Source organism: Trematomus bernacchii, unplaced genomic scaffold (genome assembly GCF_902827165.1).
Source record: "Trematomus bernacchii unplaced genomic scaffold, fTreBer1.1, whole genome shotgun sequence".
Classification (NCBI taxonomy): domain Eukaryota; kingdom Metazoa; phylum Chordata; class Actinopteri; order Perciformes; family Nototheniidae; genus Trematomus; species Trematomus bernacchii.
This window is the reverse complement of record NW_022988050.1, coordinates 14,462,993-14,484,217: the sequence shown is the minus strand read 5'-3', so window position 1 is coordinate 14,484,217 and position 21,225 is coordinate 14,462,993. Positions and strand designations below refer to the sequence as shown.

The 21,225-nt window shown below is 43.3% G+C and overlaps 2 protein-coding genes across 4 annotated transcripts in view; one reads left to right on the top strand and one right to left on the bottom strand.

Annotated features, from left to right (window-relative positions):
• The window catches only part of LOC117473628 (syntaxin-4-like), a 48,206-nt gene extending 43,935 nt beyond the window's left edge, over window positions 1–4,271 (top strand). The window contains exons 3-10 of one of the 2 annotated variants that reach the window (XM_034119303.1): window positions 125–224; window positions 454–528; window positions 1,094–1,164; window positions 1,253–1,361; window positions 1,582–1,655; window positions 1,964–2,101; window positions 2,182–2,292; window positions 3,120–4,271. In XM_034119303.1, coding sequence (XP_033975194.1) covers window positions 125–224; window positions 454–528; window positions 1,094–1,164; window positions 1,253–1,361; window positions 1,582–1,655; window positions 1,964–2,101; window positions 2,182–2,292; window positions 3,120–3,200 — 759 coding nt within the window. In that variant the 3' untranslated portion in view covers window positions 3,201–4,271. The remainder of the gene's footprint in view (window positions 1–124; window positions 225–453; window positions 529–1,093; window positions 1,165–1,252; window positions 1,362–1,581; window positions 1,656–1,963; window positions 2,102–2,181; window positions 2,293–3,119) is intronic. The other variant, XM_034119304.1, reaches the window with a different exon arrangement.
• Window positions 4,272–4,441: 170 nt separating this feature from the next.
• srcap (Snf2-related CREBBP activator protein) overlaps window positions 4,442–21,225 on the bottom strand; it is a 38,429-nt gene continuing 21,645 nt past the window's right edge. Inside the window, exons 21-33 of one of the 2 annotated variants that reach the window (XM_034119300.1) lie at window positions 20,662–20,823; window positions 19,523–19,663; window positions 18,517–18,846; window positions 17,229–17,401; window positions 16,343–16,656; window positions 16,047–16,249; window positions 15,345–15,514; window positions 14,952–15,148; window positions 14,058–14,172; window positions 13,432–13,557; window positions 12,925–13,101; window positions 12,671–12,754; window positions 4,442–11,588 (exon numbers count right to left, since the gene is read on the bottom strand). In XM_034119300.1, coding sequence (XP_033975191.1) covers window positions 5,964–11,588; window positions 12,671–12,754; window positions 12,925–13,101; window positions 13,432–13,557; window positions 14,058–14,172; window positions 14,952–15,148; window positions 15,345–15,514; window positions 16,047–16,249; window positions 16,343–16,656; window positions 17,229–17,401; window positions 18,517–18,846; window positions 19,523–19,663; window positions 20,662–20,823 — 7,817 coding nt within the window. In that variant the 3' untranslated portion in view covers window positions 4,442–5,963. The remainder of the gene's footprint in view (window positions 11,589–12,670; window positions 12,755–12,924; window positions 13,102–13,431; window positions 13,558–14,057; window positions 14,173–14,951; window positions 15,149–15,344; window positions 15,515–16,046; window positions 16,250–16,342; window positions 16,657–17,228; window positions 17,402–18,516; window positions 18,847–19,522; window positions 19,664–20,661; window positions 20,824–21,225) is intronic. The other variant, XM_034119301.1, reaches the window with a different exon arrangement.

Genomic DNA, 21,225 nt, shown 5'->3' with positions numbered 1-21,225 from the left:
CATGTCTGGCATATTTGCTTGACAAATTAATTCACCAATTAATCGATCAATTAAACTTCATGTGGATCTGTTTCCCCTACAACTAAATGCACATTTGAACAGTGCTTCTGTTTCCTAATCTCAGGTTCAAGAAATTCACGAGGGGCTGAACAGCCTCAAACAGATGGTGTCTAACCTGGAGAACAAACAGAAAGCTCTGCTGGCCGACCCGCTGTCGGACGACAGTAAGTGTGTTTGTCCGTGCCATCAGTCTGTACAGATTTGGGTACTGACTATTTCTGTAAAGGCAAAACATAAAGTCACCACATTTTTTAAAGTTTTGAAAGTCCAAGTCTTTTACTGTTAGGTGAACAATATATTTTTTGCATTCTTAAATCCACATATTTTTCTGAATCTCTCGTCTTAAGTGTCACCACTCAGAGGGTTCACATTATCTGTTGATGTTTTCCTCAGGTATGAAGAGAGAGCTGCAGACTCTTCGAGAGGAGATCAAAACGTTGGCGGGTCACATTCAGAGAAAACTGAAGAGTGAGTATTGGCGGATAACAAGTCAATACACTTATGTTCATTTTGTGAGATTATGACCTGTTGGATGAAGAGTCGTTCACCGCAAATGCTCTGATAAGCTAGGGGAATTTAATGATTATATAACATATTTCTTGTTTTTTTCTGATGTTCTTTAAGTTGTTTTTTAGGAATTAAGCTGCCAAGATGGTCTTAAAAGTTGCTAAAGCTAGTGGAAAATAAGCCCAGTTAACACTTTGTGTGTGTGGCTGCGAAATCCTAATAGCTGACTGATATGAAGTAAGGAACATTTTGTGTTAAGGAATTTAGAGTTTAAATTATAAATAAAGTAACAAACAGTAAATATATACATATCAGTGGAATACACAACATAACATATACAGAGTAAGTTAGAATACAGTAAAAGACCAAACTTCTAAAAAAAACAAAAAAACAGTGGATAATATATACATTATGCAAGTATGCAAAGTAGTATTAAAATGGAAATGCAGTGATTGGTGCCTCTCTAGAACACGGTTTGCTCTTTAGTTTCGTGTACATAAATGATACTTATGAAATATCTCTACAGGTATTGAACCGAAGAAAGGAGAGGAGGATGGAAAATATGTACCCATAAACTCCCGGATGCAACGGACCCAGGTTGGATATCATTTTAAATTCCCACAAATGTGTATAAGATCTATCAATAATGAGCGTTAAAGTGACCAAAGTGTTTCCTCCTCTGCAGCACGGAGTCCTGTCCAGGGAGTTTGTGGAGCAGATGGGTTACTGTAACACCATCCAGGCGCAGTACAGGGACCGCAACGTGGAGAGGATACACCGGCAGCTGAAAATCAGTGAGTACAGCACAGGGTGTGTGTGGTGGACCTCACTGCTGTGACCACTTCCTGCTTCACTGTCAGCACTCTGTCCCATGAACATGTGTCATCTCTTCTCTGTCACTTTCTGCTTTTAAACCGCCATATTATCATTCATAAGCACGGTATAACAATGCAATCAATTATTTATATCACTATAATGTTGTTTATATTATCCTGATGTACTTCTACCTTTCAGCTGGGCAGGACATGACAGAAGAAAAGCTGGACGCGATGCTCGAGAGCGGGCAGACGAATGTTTTCACTCAAAATGTGAGTATGTGGCAAGATGAAAGAAGTGTCAAATACCTGATGTTGGAAACCACAACCCCTCTGCTGAAGCAAAACACATTCACAGTTGCACCAAGGAGTCAGAGTAGACTTTAAGTGTCATGTATGAAATGATGTGCTCTGTTGTCTCTAATCGCTCAAACTGGACAGCAGATCTGGTAAGCAAAGAAAGACATCCTAGTGAAGCCATTAGTGATCAGTTCCGCTAGATCGTAGTGTAAAGAATGCTGAAAACCCTGAAACCTCATGACTTGGTGCAGCTATTGTTAATAACTAATACAAATCTTTAGATCCTGAGCGATGCTATAGCCACGAAACAGGCTCTGAATGAGATCGAGTCCCGGCACGACGAGATCCTGAAGCTGGAGCAGAGCATCAGAGAGCTGCACGACATGTTCCAGTACCTGGCCATGGAGGTGGAGGCTCAGGTAGAGCAGCGCGCACAACGTCAACATCCAGCTTTTGATCTGGGTGACAAAGAGAATGAATGATGTCTTCCCTTCTGCAGGGGGAGATGGTGAACCGGGTTGAGAACAACATTAAACAGTCGACGGACTACGTGGTGAGAGCCAAGGAAAACACGGAGAAAGCAGTCACATATCAGCAGAAATCACGCAAGGTACAGTATAAAGACACATGATATGGACACTTTAAAATACTCTGACTTATACCTGTACTATCAAACCAAATAGCCTTTTCTCCTTAAATTAGTACACAATAATCCCTTTCTGTATTATGTCCTGCCCTAACGTCCTGTTACAATGTGTCTTTAAAAGGACACTTCCTAAATAAAAATATAGATTTTTTATCCTAGCTGTAGTGCTATTTATAAATCTTTTGGCCAATGCTGGCAGACTGGCCATAGAGATGTCTGCCTTCTCTTGACATTTTTCCGGAAATCATGACCGGGTCACAAAAGCAGTTTCCTGTAGGAACTATTTTCTTCCTGCCGCACTACACCCGCCAACCGTATCACTGCTTTTGTACTGTACCTTGCGTGATTTCTGCTGATATGTGACAAGGAAGCAGGCTCGTGTGCACTTGTTGGCAGGTGTAGTTTGGTAGAAGAAAAAAAGTTCCTACATGAAACTGCTCACAGGTGTAATTGTAAATATAAGAATCTATAACATTTCTAAAATATTTTAATTATGTTGTGCAACAGTCATGATTTCTGATAAGAGACAATGCTGCTGATTTTTGAATTTCTATATATTTTTGGGCGCTTTGATCACCAAAAGCCAAGTGCTATTATATCCAATATATTTTAAAGAGGGCAGACACCTCTAGGGCTGATATCTCCAACACTGCACCTAACACATCATAATAAATATCACTACAGGTAAGAGAAAAAATATGTATTTTAGATTTTGGGGAGAAGTGTCCCTTTGTTGCACCTAATTCATTTTGCTCGTATGTTTATTGATCTATTTCTCTCTCCCCATGCAGAAAAAGCTCTGGATAGCGATCTGTTTGGCTATCCTCATCCTCATCCTAGTCATCTCATTGGTCTCCGCCTTCGGCACCTAACACCAGGCAGTTGGCTGTAGACTGGTTTAGCAGAAGCACATCAGAAGAAAAAAAATCCGGCTGGATTTATTCCGTTGTCAACCGTGCTTTTTTTCCACATTTCATATTCATCTTCCTGTTACTTTTCTTTGTTCCACAGTTTTTTGTTTTTTTAAGAAGAGATGTGTTTTTAACTCACTACAATCTCACCTGCATTTCCACTTCAACTCAAGAGGCAGTGCTGCTGGTCTAATGGAAATCCCCCCCCTTCAGAATCTGCGACACAAACACCAGGACGATTTGTGAGCTGTTATGTCAGTGCCTCTTCCCCTCTTTCATAAAAAAGAGGAACTGTGGCCTTGAGCAAAGCACAATGCAGTGTTGAAACCCCGCACTGTACTCAGGAAACTGTGCGTTGATTCTTGTTACGACGTTTCTGGATGAATTGGGAGTAAATAACAGTTTTAATAGACTAATATAATTGTACATAACCTATAATGCTGGTGAATGACATTCTTTATGAGATGATTTTTTTTAAGACTTGAAAGTTATTTCAAACTGCCTACATGTAACAATTGTAAATACAGATTTTTCTTTTTTAGGGTCTAAAAAGCCCTCTTTAATTTTGGTGTCTCAGCACTGCAATAGGAGGCCCACTTGTATTTGTCCTACCAGTATGTATTTATGATTTGAAAGGTTGTGTAAGATGCTGCAACCACACATAATTAAAACTTATTTTTTCAAAACTGCCTTCACCTTAATGTATGATCATGTGAGACAATACAATATTGTCAAGAAGGGATAGTGAGGTTTTATTTGTGTTTAAATTTACACAGCAGTGTTTTAAATGTCATGGTTTAGTCTGACACAGAAATACTCATACTTTTGTATTCACCCGTTTGTCACATTGTGCAGTCTCTCTTGTCATTGTAGTGTATTCTGTGAGGAGAATCCTGGAACATTGGTTTTATTCAGAGACAAATGATGACTAGTGTGCACCACAATATTTTGTAAAGGTTGTCCAAGTGTTACGGTTGACTTATTTTCATTTAGGTTTGTTTTTAAAAATAAATACTGCCATGGTATATTGTTCTGTTTGTCTTGCATCATAACTTTTTTGTTCACACATTGGCTGTTACAGACAATTGAAAAGAAGTATTTGTCTAACAGTAACTAGTTGTACATATTAAATATAGCAGTATGACACAAACCTGTAATTTACCCACCATTAAACAATCCTGAACACAATGAAAAATTCCAACTAATTTTTGGTCTTTTTATTCAACTGTAATTGTCTTAATTTTTCAAGTAAAACAATGTGGAATTACAAGGGATCAAAAGGAATGCAACAAATAAAGAGACAAATAAAAAATAAGACCATCACCATAGACTACCACCCAATCCACCCCCCCTCCCAAATATCAACTTTTGCTCAATATCTTCGACATGTCCAAAAGGAAATCGACAGTTTACAGTCATCTGGAACTGTACCAGTAATTTTTATTCACATATTTTGTCCAAGTAATTCTTTTTTTTTTTTTTTTTTACATGAAAGAAGAGCAATGAAGTGATGGTGACAAATAAATTCAGGTGAAAAGTAAAACATTAATTTGGTAGCACTGACGCTCAGGGTGCTTTTTTGATGTTCTCGAGTTGTATCCTTTTTGTTTGGCTTTTACATTTTCTTTTTGTAATAAGCATGACACCCCTGCTTCAGGTGCTTCACAAGGCAATCTGAGGTTCTAACCCATTTGGCCAAAGAGGCACTCTTCATTTTTAATAACATTGACTTGCCCTTTTGATATTAATACATGACAAAGTGGACCATAACTACAACTGCCTTTAGGAAGATTAGAAAAAAGAAATTTAATTTTTGCTGCTCCAGGTCTGTTCAAGACAAGTTGCAGCTTCAATTAATACATGTTCAAACTGTAGAGATACATCGTGAGGTACATGGAACCAATTATAGACTGCAGTTGATGTAAAAACGTATTACTACACCACAATGTATTCAAAAGCCGAGGGCCACAATATCAGATGTGCAAATGAGAAATGCAAGGCTGGATTTAAAAAGAAATCCAATGAACAGAAACTGACATGACAAAAAAAAAAGGGCCCAAGCAAAAGACAAGCTCCAGCATAGTGCAGCAAAGATCACATTGAAAGATCTGGTCTCTTCCTAATACCTTGGAAGAAATAATAAAATATGCATAACTTATCAACTGACTACAAAGAAACAATAGTCAGGACAGCAGACAAAATTTGAAAACCAAACTCTAAAACCTCCAACTTACAATACAACTGGTCACTCGTACGATTTTAATGTCACACAAATGACTTACCATTTATGACCCTGATAGAGGGTGCTGTATAATCCCATCTTAACAAATAAGATCTGAGTGTTCCAGTCTTTAATGATTACAGTACATAATGTGAACTAACAGCTTTCCTTTATTATCTCTTGCACCTTTGTCCCCCTCAAGTCCCAGCGGCGACTTATCCACTGCACCATCTCTCCGTCTGTTTACGGACGCACAACAATGGCGCCACATTTTTTTTTAACTCTCAGTCCGGCATTCCCTGAGCCTTCCCCCAGCTGAGCTGCTGAGTCGGCCAGCTCCAAATTGGAAAGGGAGAGGGCCCAAGAGGCAGGGAGGTCCCTGGCTTGTGCAGCACTCAGTTCCCCTGCATTCATTAAGAGTGCACACAAAGCAGCAACCTTGGAGGTCATGACGTGCCCTCGTATCGTGCTCTCGCTTTTATTTTTTCCCTTTGGCACTCTGATCATGTCTTGTTGTGACGGTGGTGACCAAACGAGGAGCGGGTGCTTGCGGCCGGTGACCGGGCCTGCACCGCTGCGAGGGCCGCAACGCTCCGCAGGACCCGGTCCGGAGTCCCCTCTGCTCCCGAACTGCTGGTCACCTCCTGCGTGAGCTTATGCGACCTCAGGCTCTCCCTGCGGTGCCTGTCTCTTTTGTCTCTGCTCTCGGAGCTGCGATCCCTCTCTCGCTCGCTGCCGGAGGAAGTGGCGCGGGACTCTCGGCGCTCCGTGTTCTGAGAGCTGATGCTGCGGGTCCGCTGGCTGCTGTTGCTGCTGCTGCTGCTGCGGCTCCTGCTGCTGCGTCCGCCAGCGTCGCCCTCACTGCTCACGCTGCTGCAGGCACTGTGGCCTCGGGAGGAAGACAGCGCCTCTGCCTCGCCTTCCTTGATCCTTGAAGACCTTCTAGCCCCCCTGTCTTTTTCATCTGCCTTTGACCTCTTGTACTCCACTTCCAGGGGTGGAACCAGAGAACCGGGGCGCTGCCTGGTTGAGCGGGAAGCAGAGTGGCTTGTCTGGTTGGGTGTTAAAGTTTTGCTGCTACTGCTTTTATTATTACTAAGATGTAAAGAGTTACTCTGAGGGGAGGCTGGAACACTTTTGCTTTTAGACTTTTGGTTCTTGTCAGAAGAGGCAGGGGAAGTCCCGGCAGCCTTAGCACCAGAGTCTTTCCGAGTGGTGTGGCCAGGGGTATCCACCCTGCCTTTCATTGCCAGGAGCTTGGCTGCAGCATTGAGAGCCGAGCACCTCTTCCCAAGGACTTCAGGCTCAGGAGGAATCAAGGGCGCGCGGTTTGTTTGAGCTTTACTTTCTTGCGAGGGCTTAGATCCTGCAGACTTTCTGGTGATCCTGACAGAAGATGTGTCACTGCCGGACTCTCCACCTGTGGATGCGTTGGTATTGTTTGATGCACTCCTGTCGGGTTTCTTTCCATGTCGGCTGTTGCCCTTCTCCCTCTCCTGATCTTGCAGCCTGTGTTTAGCTGAGCGTGTTAACCGATGCTCTTCCCTGTGCTCACTGGTGTCAGAGTCCGAGGAAGAAGAAGACCTGGAACGCCTTCCCCGAGAGGTGTGCTTCTTATCCTCTTCGTTATTCTCCTCGTTCCCCGTTTCTGAGGTGACATCCATGCGCCTCTTCTTGGTAGGAAGTCTATTCTCGTAAGTCCTCTTGTGGTGAGCTTGACGAGTTAGGGTTGAGCACCCAGATGATGAAGAAGAGGAGCGAGCAGAGTCCTGGCTACTCTGGCGGCTAAGAGGCCTTTTTTGGATTGGAGTTTGCTCTGACCCTTTCTGCTTAGGTTCTTCTTTCTGAGCGGCAGATCCACGCAGGGTCCCCTTCCTTGACGACTCAAAGTCTTTGGCCCCAGACGAACTCTCCACCTTCCTCCTTTTACGCTGAGACTTACGGATGTCTGTTTCTTCATCTGGATCCTCCTCCTTGCTAGCTTTTGCCTCAGCTTCTGTTTTACCTACTTCTTCCAACCCGCCTGGGTCACTTTTAGACGCAGGTGCTTTGTGTTTTAGTGATTGTTTCTCAGATGTAACACTAGAGGGAGCAGGTGTTGGTACCTCACTGGATGCAGAGCTTTGTACTTGCAGGGAAACATCTGGAGCCGTTTGTGTGGTGGACACGGGAACTGTATTTGTTGTGTTAACTTCTACAGTTGATCGAGTCACAGGGGCGACTATAGTAGAGGACACTTGAGTAGTTTTGACGTTTGTGGTAGAAACTGTCATGGACTTTTCTGGGGGTGATGTAGTTGTGGTAACTGTTGGTAATGGAGCTGGTGTAGAAGTTGTCACGGGAGATGGGATCTTGACAGTCTTTTCTGCAGTTGTTTGTTCTTTGGAAGGGCATGCTGTTTCTAAAGGGGTGGTGACTTGGACTTTCTCTGTTGGGGGTGATGACGTAACTGCCACTGCCTTCTCCTTGGCTGTGGTAGTTACAGTAGTAGACGTTGCTGTTGTTGAAGGAGGACGTTTTATGTAGCCACCTTCATGTGTCGGAGCAATGGTCGAGTCTGGTTTGGTTGGTGTCAAATTAGTCCTCGGAGAAGATGGAACTGTATTTGCAGCAGACGATGACACAGATGATTCTGATGGTATTCTAGAAGCAGGCGTTGTTGGATTTTCTGTGGAAACTGTGCTAGCGTCTGATGGACTAGCTTGGACTGATTTTACTGTTAATGTGGTTGTTGCTGAAGTGGGGGAAGATGTCGAAGTGGGTTTTGGTGAAGCTGTAGGTGGGGTGGAGGTTACAACAGCTGGGGTCGATGTTGTGGATGGAAGAGAGGAGGCCTGTGGCAAGTCCTTTACAGCTGTATTTTTAGATGTGACTGATTTTACTGTAGTGACTGGTGAAGTAATGCTGACTTTTTCTGATATGACCTTATTAGCGGTTGCTGTGGCAGGGATTGATGTTGGAACAGCTTTGACAGCCATCATGGAAGAGGGTAAAGTCAATGGAGTGCTAGCAGCTGGTGGCGCTACTGTGGTGGTTTTAGCGGAGCCTGGGTCTGTTGTTTTCACAGTTGTTGAAGAAACTGATTGTTTAGGCTCTACAGAAGCTTTAGAAGTTGTAGTATGTGCAATTTTAGGCTCTACAAGAGCTTGTGAATTTGTAATAGGTGAAGGAATGGGCTCTTTACAAGCTTTAGAAGTTGTAGAAACTGAAGGTTTGGGCTCGACAGGAGCTGCAGAAGTTGTAGAAACTGAAGGTTTGGGCTCTACAGGGGCTGCAGAAGTTGTAGAAACTGAAGGTTTGGGCTCTACTTGAGCTTTACAAGTTGTAGAAACTGAAGGTTTGGGCTCGACAGGGGCTGCAGAAGTTGTAGAAACTGAAGGTTTGGGCTCGACAGGGGCTGCAGAAGTTGTAGAAACTGAAGGTTTGGGCTCGACAGGGGCTGCAGAAGTTGTAGAAACTGAAGGTTTGGGCTCTACAGGGGCTGCAGAAGTTGTAGAAACTGAAGGTTTGGGCTCTACAGGGGCTGCAGAAGTTGTAGAAACTGAAGGTTTGGGCTCTACAGGGGCTGCAGAAGTTGTAGAAACTGAAGGTTTGGGCCCTACAGGGGCTGCAGAAGTTGTAGAAACTGAAGGTTTGGGCTCTACAGGGGCTGCAGAAGTTGTAGAAACTGAAGGTTTGGGCTCGACAGGGGCTGCAGAAGTTGTAGAAACTGAAGGTTTGGGCTCGACAGGAGCTGCAGAAGTTGTAGAAACTGAAGGTTTGGGCTCTACAGGGGCTGCAGAAGTTGTAGAAACTGAAGGTTTGGGCTCGACAGGGGCTGCAGAAGTTGTAGAAACTGAAGGTTTGGGCTCGACAGGGGCTGCAGAAGTTGTAGAAACTGAAGGTTTGGGCTCGACAGGGGCTGCAGAAGTTGTAGAAACTGAAGGTTTGGGCTCGACAGGGGCTGCAGAAGTTGTAGAAACTGAAGGTTTGGGCTCTACAGGGGCTGCAGAAGTTGTAGAAACTGAAGGTTTGGGCTCTACAGGGGCTGCAGAAGTTGTAGAAACTGAAGGTTTGGGCTCGACAGGGGCTGCAGAAGTTGTAGAAACTGAAGGTTTGGGCTCGACAGGGGCTGCAGAAGTTGTAGAAACTGAAGGTTTGGGCTCTACTTGAGCTTTAGGAGTTGTAGAAACTGAAGGTTTTGGCTGTATGAGAGTATTGGCAGCTGTTGGTTTTACACCCTTATTGGTTGATGCAACAGTACTGGTGGGTACCAATGGAGCTGGATGGGTGGTGGTTGTAACAGCAGACATAGAATGTGTTCCAGAGGACACCTGTGGGTGTGCTGTGTCTGAGCTTGGAACTGTAGTCAGATCTGAATTAAGGAATTGGGCTGAGACTGGTGTGGAGGCAGCTACAGGAAGGGGTGCAGGTGCAGTGGGTGATAGGGGTGAAGCTGGTTTTGAAACTGTATCTGTGGTTGTGGTTGTGTGAGCTTGAGCTGGGTTTGGAGCAGGGGTTGAAACCTCACTCTTAGTGTCCATTTCCTCAGCTTTGGTAGACTGTGAATCCTGACTTGTAGTGATAACATCTGCTATGGGTGTCTCTGACACATTGAGAGACAGTACTGTTGGCTCTTTGCTTGCATCATTTTCAGTGGACTCATTTTTAGAGTTCTGTTCTTCACTAATAGTTTCTGGCGAGGTTGTGGAGTCTTTGCGAGGACGCCCCCTCTTACGTTTCGGGGAGTTTGGCGGGTTCCCTTCTTCGCTTTGCGATGTGGGCTGTGGGGAAGAGGCCACTGTGTTGCCAGCCTCAGGTAACCTTGGGGGAGTCTTAGGGGGCCGGCCCCTCTTTCTTTTCAAATTTCCCGCAAGAGAATTGACATTGGACTCTGTAGAGGTTGTGTCTTTGCCTGGTGTTTCAGTTTTTCTGGACTGGTTCGCTCCCCTTCCCCGACTCAGAAGCTGCTCTCCCAGCTGAGCAGCCATGCGAGATTCAGTTTCCAACCTGCGGCGTACAGGAAGATTTCTCAGCACAGGCATGTCAGGAGAAAGATGGGCTGGAGAATATGGAGCGTAACTTCTGACAGGTGGATGGTGCACAGAAGGTTTTGGAGTAGAATCTTGGTCCTTTGGAAATTGAGCAACGGCCCCTTTAGTTTTGCTGTCGGAGCTTGGTGATGTGTTGTCTTTTGTGTTGTCTTTTGTGTTGTCTTTTGTGTTGTCTTTTGTGTTGTCTTTTGTGTTGTCTTTTGTGTTGTCTTTTGTGTTTGATTCTTCGACTGATCCGGAAGGGTTCTCCTCTGCGGTAGCCTCCTCTGAAGAAGCTCCAGTGCCGCTTCCTCGCTGCCTCCTCCTTCGTGGCTCCTTCTCCCCCACCACCGTGACCAGCCTCCCAGGAAGCTTCCGCAGGACTTTGGCTGATGGGGAATCTTCGACAAGGCCGCGCAGCACTTCTTCGTCTGCTGACTGGCGCTTGCGAGGCGATCGAGAGCTGGTGGAGGGTGGAGACATTGCGCTGTGGTCTTTGGTGTCATAATCTTTTGCTTCGTGGTCTACCGGGAAGCTGGATTCTGGCAATGACTCGGATTCTTTCTCCTCTCTGCAGTCTTTTGAGGTCTTGCTGTCGGTCTCCCCAAGACACGGTTGTTTCCTTGTGGGAGGAGAGCTTGTTGGAGGGGAAGGCACTGGACTGGGATGAGAGCGGTTCGGCAAAGTCCTGGTTTTGATTGTGTGTTGATCTCTGGCAGGAGATGAGGCTTTTGACGATTTAGAGGAATCTTGAAGTCTGGTTGATGAGGACGTTTTATTATCGTCTGTGCGGGATGGTGTGGTAGACACAGTATCAGAGTCTTTGGCAGCTCCTCGTCTCAGACCACAACGCAGTCTTTCAGGCACTTCTTTTGGCGACGTGGGCGACTTTTCAGGCTCAGTTTCGGGCGACGCCCCGCGCAGCCGACCGCTGGTCCTGGTAGAGGAGACGTTCTTGCTTGCCTCCTTGGGTTTACGGCCACGGCGGCCTGGCTGAGTAGGCTCCACAGAAGCTGGCAGTGACGAGTCATTGTCGTCGTCATCGGATGAAGCGTTGAGCTTTAGGCCTTCCTCCTTGGCCTGGTCCAGGCCCTTCCTGGCAGCCTCCACTTGCTCCTGCACAGACACAGGCAGATTTTTAGAATTTTGTTTAAAAAAAAAAATCATATATAAAATGTCTCTGTGATTGGTTCTCTAGTGGCGCGTTCACACCTGAGTACTTTTCCCACAATAGTTCATCAGAACTCAGATATATTTGCGTTCACACCAAAAAGCCCCCTGAACTAAATTAGTTCATCAGAACCATTTTTACCCCCTTTTCAGTCCCTGCTAGAGAGCAGGGACTTTCGTGGGAGAAAAAGGTTCCTATGTCTGATTGGCTGGGCCTAATGCAAACCACGCCCCGTAAAACTCCCAAAAGGTTTTGTGAAGCCGCCATTTTATTATCCTCGCATTAGCATTATTAGCATTAGCCCAGCGCACAAACGCAGAGAGACTAACTTATGGCAACACAAAAGAAAACATGGGAGCGGTGGAGATGAGGAGGTGTCGGCGTTCTGGCGATTTACTCGGAAGGCTTCAGTAGAAGCTGCTGGGAGTCCCAGCAGCTTCTACTGAAGCCAGTCCCCAATTCCGGGGACTTCCGGCCGGGGAGTCCGGGTGGCAGTATACGCCGTGAAGTGGTTTGCGGCCTGCCAGTAAACCCAAAGCAGAAGAAGAAGTGACGTGAGCGGCTTTATTTGCCTAATCCACCCCCAGGAACTCATTGCGGTGTGAACGCGATCTGCTTTAGTTCATCAGAACTAAAAGAGTTCTCATGAACTGAGTTCTCATGAACTATTGTGGGAAAATAACTTGGTGTGAACGCCCCATAGGACTACCGGGTTGGTCAAATAAGTAAAACTACTGACTGACACAATAACACAAAGCAAAATGTTAGGTAAATTCCTTTTAAGTCACTGACCATTTTTACGTAAAATATTATATATTCCAGTATTATTCTAAAGTTCATAATATTCCACCGATAAGGACATAAAGGATATGCCAATATTATTCAGGTTTTAAGAGAATTCTTTGGACATGTGTACAGCGCATTGGGAATACGTTTGTCAGTTGGATTTTAGACTTAACTTTTAGATCCGAGCTAATGAGACATAGTTTCTCAAATCAACACAAACAAGGTAAAGATTGTGACATACCTCAGCCTGCTTCAACTCCTCTTTGCATACGTCTTCTAGTGAGGCCTCCAGGAAGTTCATGGCATAGCGTTCAATCGGGGTGAGCTAGAGATAGAGCATATGGAGATGAAACAATGAATAAAATAACTATAGGTATAATGCAGATAAACATCTTGACTGACTACAATGCTCCATCAAGCTCTGTATAGGAACTTTATCATATTATCACATTATTTGTGTTATTAAAAACAGATTATCCAGCCATGATAACTCACCTGCTCCACCAGAGCAGCAATTTCCTGCTCTGCCTTTGACAGCTCCTCCACCTCCTCCTGTTCTCCTGCATCATCCAGTGGTATGTTCTCGTTGAACTCTGCAAGTTCTGCCACCTGCTCCGCTTTGGCCTGAGAGGCTGCTACTATGTCCTCCTCATCCTCAGCACGACATAAGGCCTAAGAGAATCATTTCAAGATGATCAGGTTATATAAACACAATACTGTCTAGAAAAAAAACATTGTTTTTTTAACAGTATAAAATGAGGATTAGGTCAATATGTGGATTTTGCACTACATTTTAATAAGTGAGAACAATTATCAGTTTCTTTTATTTGTCAAGTGTATAAAATTACACGGGATAATACAAAAAAATACTTTACTATATGTTTATTTCATTTATTTATTGAATGACCAAAAAAATGCTATACTTTCTCCTGTGTTTGGTTCTGCTTGTTACCAAGTTGGGTGCTACATACAGAATATATGCGAACATGTGATGCATCTAACCTGCTCCAGAATGGTGGTGCTCTGTTTGTTGACAGCCTCCTCCTCCTCAGGTTGCGACACTGTTAGCTCGACTGCCGCCTCCCTCTTCTCCCCATCATTCATATCAAACAGATCTCGGATGGTTTGCTGAGGAAAAAGAGAAAAAGAGACAAATTCAACTTAGGGAGACGGTTCTCTGTAATGGATGAAAAAACGGAATGAGGAGGCACTTGAAAAGCTTAGGTCCTGTGGTAATTAAATCAAACAAGAGCACTTATGCTTATGGTTTCATTTGTTGCATAATTACAAAATGTTGCTTTGTGGCCCTACTTCAAACAGCACCTAAAGAGGTAGATCTGAACACATTAAATGAAAGGGGAAGAGGACAAACATTTAATGATGTGATACATAGGTGTGTTTATTTAAAACAATGATTAATCATCATTTAATCATCGGGGTTTTAAACAGAAGAGAGAGAAATACAAATATTTTGTTGAATTTTACTTCATGCTCTGCACTTATGTTATGTGCAGCCAGTACCAGAAGTGGATTTCATATATAAAACTTTAGGGAATTTATTTTCATTGTATTGTTAGGCAATAAAACAAATAGTAAGTGTCTGCAAAGTACTGTAGTTAAAATCCTACCTCTTTGAAGAAAGCAGTAGTAAAGTTTCCTCCTTCAATAGCCATATCTCCCAGCATCCTCTTCTGATTTGCCTTCTTCAAAATATTCTCTTCCACCGTTCGCTCGCTGATCAGCCTGAAGATGAAAATGAAAACATCAATATGCTGTTGAAATTATTTCTAACTCACATGTGCCTTGTTTTTCAAATCATACATCTTGTAATATAATTGACATTGGCTGCATTTGTTTAGCACTCCTTCTGTGCATGATGGCCTGCTAGCTACTTTCTGACACACACAAACGGTTTTGAGACCATTTTAAGGCAGTTAGTTATTGATTCTAAATCTGTGCTTCTACTGCAATCGCATCAAAACTTCTGTCATAATGAAAATGTGAATGTGGGGACTTCCCAGTATTGTTTCATGAAAATAGAATTACAACATCTCCTGAAGGCTCAGCAGTAGGGTTGGGTAGGTCTAAAAACAATTCCTCAAACTGGTTTAGGAGTCAAACACTGGACTTTACCACTAGGTGTCTTACACACAGAGCCGTTTGACCCCCCCAGAGCGTTCCGTCCGCAGATCTACCCACCTTGGGACCCGTTTTCGTTTGAGGGCTCTGTTTCCGTGGTTCCGTTATGGCCTCGTGTGAACGAACCGTCCATACGATAGAGAACTGTAGCGGATAACACCCATTCCGTCTCCGTGTAAACGGGGCCTAGCTCTGCTTGCTTCATTCTTCCGTGTTTAATCAAATGTTAAAGGTCAAAATGAAAGTGGAACTGCGCTCTTAAAAAGGACCATATGTCAAAATAATTTAAAGAGATTTTGCCATTTCCTACTTGTCCTTCTTTCACTGTTACAAAGCATTTGTATGCATGTATTGCTCATGTAAAACCACTTTAACGCTGTTACCTGTAGATGTGTACGTCTCTGGTCTGGCCGATTCGATGGCAGCGGTCCTGTGCCTGAGCGTCCATGGTGGGGTTCCAGTCGCTGTCGTAGAAGACGACTGTGTCGGCGCCAGTCAGATTCACCCCTACACCTCCGCTGCGAGTCGACAAAATGAAGCAGAAAATACGCCGGTCTGCATTGAAGCGCTCCATGAGAGACTGAGGAAGAAGAAAAAAGATGCACAGAGAATAAGCAAAAGAGACGCCGGACTGATGAAGCGTTAAATAGATTTTTTGTTGTTATTGATTTTCAGAATATTAAGAACAAGACAACATTGTTGTGACTTATGGGAGACATTTCAAATCTAACTTTATTTTCAAAACATGGTTATTGGTGCAAAGCATTAGTTCTAACCTGTCTCATCTCTACACGGGTGCTGCCATCCAAACGCAGGTAGATGTGTCCGTGGTAGTTGAGGAACTGCTCCAGCACATCTAACATGCGCGTCATCTGAGTGAAGATCAACACTCTGTGGCTTCCTGTCTTCAGCTTTCGCAGCAGAGTGTGCAGAGTCTGCAGCTTACCTGTACATTGGAAGAATACAATTGAGTTATGTAGGAAAGCAAACAGTCACCAATAGTAGATTGTCAATAGCAACTGCTTTATATGCCAGATAAATATGTCTCTCTGGTGTACTGGTGAAGACTAAGGAAATGCAATGGTTTGTTACTTTGATGCCAGTAAGTTAAGATTACATTAAGACAGTTTATAGGTTTATTATTAGTTATAATGAATGTGCCTACTATGCTTTCTATTACTATATGATGGTGCATGTAAGCTTAGGGTGGGCATATCATTTATGCATGATAAAATATGACCTAATTTGTGTCACTAAGACCAAAACGGACCAAAGCGAAAAGAAAAAAAACTGGCCATAAGCCTGTGGCTAGTTGACGTCTACGACCACATTTCCTTTTTTTCCATTAGTTGTATTGCTGTATGCAGTCTATGTTTGCAGTTAAATAATAAAATGCTATCACATTAGGTCGAAACAAACTCACTACACAGCTCCGATTCTCTCAAACATGCTGCAAAAAGAGCATAATGCCACCTTACCGCAATCATACTGTATGAGCCTCAGGTCCGGGAACTGGGTCCGCGTGTAACACTGGATACGATGGAGACTGCGAGCCAGCGGAGTGACTTGAGCTGACAGCTGAGTGGAGAAGACGGCCTGCTTGTGGCTCAGGGAGGGTGGAGGGTGGCAGCAGTGCATGGAGATCGGACGAGCCTCCACTGGGGGAATCGCAAATGTAAACCTAATTGGGCAAAATAAACAACAGTTAAGTCACAAATTGTTCCTCTTTGTTCCCCGGAGGGGTTTCATGCCATAATTCCTATCAGTCATCTACCTGTCTATAATGGGATTGAGCAGCTCCAGTCTGTCATCAATGCTGTGGATGGCCTCTCTCACAGCTTGACTCTGGAACCAGAAGTCAGATTTGTTTTGCCACTGAGCGTACAGAGCGCTGCTGTGACCCGAGCGGCCCCACTCCCCCCGAGCGCTCAGGGGGGCCGGCGAGGGATGGCTTCCAGGGAGAAAAGTCAGGAAGTTCAGAACCTCCTGGCCATACATGGGTTTCGCTGCACAGCGGTTCTCGTTCACTCTAATGATGAAGTCCAGTCGGCTGTCACGCTGTTGTTTCTGGCTGTCTGCCATCCATGCCTGTGGAGTAGGAGAGTACATTTTAGCAGGTAACACAAGATGATAAATCTGCAATAACGTGTTTCAGCTTTAAAGGTTAGTGTTAATTATCTTATTGTTTTATCAATGAGGTACATTCACAGGAAATGTGTAAACATCATTGAACTACATTTACAAATCTAAAACTCAAACTAATGCCAAACAAAGTGCCCCACTTTTTTTGCATATAGTCTGGAGTCATTCTATGTATCCCTCATACATTAATTAAGAACATATTTAGTTATCCCAATATTTTGTATGTATTTTCCGGGACCTCAGCACAGTAGTTATTTCATGAAATCATAAACAAACAGAACATTTTATTTTATGAATCTATATTAAGGGGGTCTTGTTTTGTGCAGTTTCGCAGTGGACTTGTTTGTCTTTACATGATTCAAATGTGGTTTCTAGCAATACTGTTACTACAAAAAAATATTCTCATAAACTATTTTTGTTATGAGACAGATACCCTTAAATATGGCAGAATTTAACTGTGCCAAGATATTTTCTCTGATGTCTGTTGATGATCAACATCACGGGTACAGCTTGCTTACCAAGTGGAAAGGAGAGCGGGGAGGTGGAGGCGGCCTTCTCCTGGGTGGAGGGAGAGGTTTTGCACTGGGCCTGGACTTAGTGGTAGCTGGTGTTTGACTGCTGCTGTTGCTGCTCTCATGCGGTGCTGCCAGGGGTTTGGACGCAGAGGACGAGGAGCTCACCTGAACTGGAGCTAAGGGGAGGATGGAGCAGAAAGCAGAGCTGTGTCAATAACCCGGGAAATATAAATAATCATAGATTTGCGATTCAATTCTTTATGAATTGACTTCAGTCATTAAGTTAAACTAGCTTCTAAAACTTGCTTTTCTGACTTAAAACATTTGTATTTCTTTGATGGCTACAACTTGTCGGTAAACTCTTGAAATAAACAATAGCACATTAAACGGTTAAATCCACTGTAGTTTCTTTGTTCTTCATTTCTGTATACCTGCAACCTTATTTCTGAAACTGACTTATTTTAACAGTTTTAGAGATGCAAGATGCTGGGTTGGTAGGAGTGCGACAGAGCAAATCTTTTCCTGACAGCGCAAATGTATCAATAATGTACTAAAAAGTTAAACATTCAGAGTTATTTGGACTTCTAGAATCTACTTTGTGTTACCTTTTTAGTCAGAATTTATGCTTAATTCAAGGTTGCATCTTTCCCTGTATTTACCGCTTTCCTTTTCTATATTGCCACCATGCTGTGCTTGTCTGCATTCTTATGCCACACACATACACATGTGCGTACAGGTAAAAATCCAATTTGAAAGCTGGTTTGACTGTATACATGAAAGTCTTTATTCTACACGAGAAATGTACTTTCTCAAACGCCATGACCCCCTAACGTAGCCTTGCTATTTAAATGCATATATCGTTTTCTTTTGAATGAGGATAAAGGTGTAGACGGCATTGGAAGAAATTCTTCCTAAGAATGTTACTTTTACATGGAAAAAACGTATAAGACACAAATTATTATTATTTGAAGCAGAGGATTTCTCTACGTCTTAAAAACATGTCTGGATCTTTAATCAGAATCAGAAACAGGTTTATTACCAGGTAGGTTTACAGGTACGAGGAATTTGACTCGACTCAAATTCACCACACTGGTTTTTAAATACTTTCCTGAAACCGCCTAAACTTCCCTGCATGTTTGTATCTGCTTAGCGCATCAGATGTTTGCATAACTGAGTGAAAAAAAGCTAAATATTAGTTGCATAACATTGTGACCTTGTTTTGCCCGTCATGCATGCATGCAGCGAAATGAATTAACGCTGAGAGAACAATATCTCCAGCTCTTGCTCTCACCTGGCTGCTCTGTGCTCGGTGGAGGGGGCTGCACTACCTTGAGGATGGGGCGAGGGGGGTGGGGCTGGTTTGGGGTAGAGCTAGGGTTTCCAGGAGGAGCTATGGTGTAGTGAGCAGTAGCAGGACCGGGGGTGCGCTGGGAGATTTGCAGTGGAGCTGGGATTCTAACAGGGGTTGTGGTGGCGTGAGGGTAAGGGGAAAGGGAGGCCAGAGGACCAAAACGAGGGGAAGGGGCCACTGCCAGGGTCGGCACGGGCCCACCGTCCTTGCCTGCTGTCTGACGCACAACGATCTTCACCACACCCGGGCTGCTCACCAAGGAGGGGACCACTGAGGGAACATCAAATATATCAGTCGTGAGAACAAATTTGACCAAATGTAAAAACATTATTAAGGAGCTGAAAGGGGGTAACAGTCAGAGAAAAAAAAAATAAAATTAAAGAGTACGGTATATATACACTAAGATTAAACACATTCTGAGATAAAAAGGTTGGATAAGCATGACAGTTATGCTTTTCTATCGGATGTAGCAATAAGGAAATACTTTAGTCCAAATATATAATATTATCATAAGCAATCAGACTTTAAAAGAGACATTGCCAAGGATAGCACCTCTCCTCTAAAGTATGTAAGGTATTCCCTGTTTACCGTCTGCAGTGTGATGAGGTGTCTCTTGCAAATGTATTACTTTAATCTCAGAATATTTGGGTTGTTTTTCTTGTAAATGTATAACTTCAATCTTTTTTCTCTGAATATTACCATCTCCCCCAGGGTCCTTCATTTTATTTATCTACAATGGCCGTCATAATTTGCTGTAGTCATAGGATAACATCCAAAAAAGAAAATAACATACATTTCCAAGCAAAATTTGCTTTTGTTAGACTAAAGTCAAGTCTTGGATATTTCAGATTTTCAGAATTAAATGAAAGCCATTTAAGATAAGAAAATTACTTTGTTTGTTAAGGGCCAGAACATGAAAGAGGGAGTTTGAGAAAGGGGTAAAAACCTTGCGCTGTGATATTGTGAGGCATCCGATTGGAAGCTGGAGCAGTGGCGGAGGTGCTGACTGCGCTCTGGACTGTCACCTGGGTGGTCTGGCTGATGAGGTGGTGCTGCATCCCGCTGGTCACCAGGTGCATCACATTACCTGCAGCGTGAGAGGAATACAGACGGGTTATGATCAGGGACGTTTTTCTACTCAGATTCTCCAGTAACCGCATTGCATACAACATACCTAATGACTTCAATCATTTCTTTATTAAGAGATGAGGTTTAAACTATTTGATACATGCAACATAGCAAACTTTTTTCTTCTATTTTTGCATGCACAATTACTTTGAAAAGTCAGTTGTAAAACCAACAATTATACATAAAAACATATTTTGACCCCCTGAACTACACTAAGTATTCTTTCCATATAAATACATAGGAGGTCAATGCAAAAATGGCAAATTCCTCCCATTATCTTTCGCTTTGGTCATTCCATGATACGACTTATAGAGGCATAAGTAGCTTTTTGGAGCAGAATAACATTTGTATTATTATTATTATTATTAAATACTTCACAAAATAAATGAAGAAAATCCAAATTGTGACCACAATCACCTACCTATATACTTTTCCCACAAAGGTTCATGAGAACTTAGTTCATCAGAACTCTTTAGTTCTCATGAACTAAGTACAGATCACGTTCACACCGGAATAAGTTCCTGGGGGAGGATTAGGCAAATTAAGCCGCTGACGTCACTTCTTCTTCTTCTGCTTTGGGTTTACTGGCAGGCCGCAAACAACTTCACGGCGTATACTGCCACCCGAACTCCCCGGCCGGAAGTCCCCGGAGTTAGGCGTGGTTTGCATTCCGCCCAGCCAATCAGACATAGGAACCTTTTTCTCCCACGAAAGTACCTGCTCTCTAGCAGGGACGGAAAACTGACGGAAAAAGGGGGTAAAAAAGTTCTAACTCATTTTAGTTCCGGCTCTTTTTGGTGTGAACGCGACATTTCGGAACTATATCGGAACTAAAGTGGGAAAAGTACTGCGGTGTGAAAGCGGCTTATGAAATCTTGTTGGTGCGTTAATAATTTTAAGTGGCAGATAAAACACACTCCCTTCAGTCAACCACAGCGAGTACAAAGGAAAACTAACCTTGCACGGGGCGTGGGGAAGCTGCTGGGACCTGGTGGAGCTGGGCTCCAGACAGAGTCAGCTTGTTGCCCTGCAGCTGGAAGGTGACAGGTTTACTGCCCTGACACGACACAGGACGCCCTGCCAGGGAGGCCAGCTGGGCTATGCTCACTACCTCACCAGCTGAGGAAGGAAGACAAAGAAAAAAAACAGGATTAAAAACAAAATTATATTCATTTTACTACAAAATCCGTTGTTTGTTAAAGAGTCAATGATGAGGGTCTGGGTTGTGAACAAGGGCATGTGTATAATGTTTGTTTTAATAGGTGTGTGCTTCTCTAGCTGCTATGTTATTAAACAAATATATATACTGACATGCACATTGAATCACAAATAAAAACTATGAAATATGTTTTTATTGAATAGTGAAAGATATTTTATATAAGATTTAATTGAATATTGAAATGTGTTTTCCTCACCAAAAATGGCCTTAATACGCTGTTATGAGCCGCTGAATTGACTTTAAATAAAATAAAAGTTACTAAAGTGTTTTTTTAAATATTAAATCAAACTGACAGCTAGTAT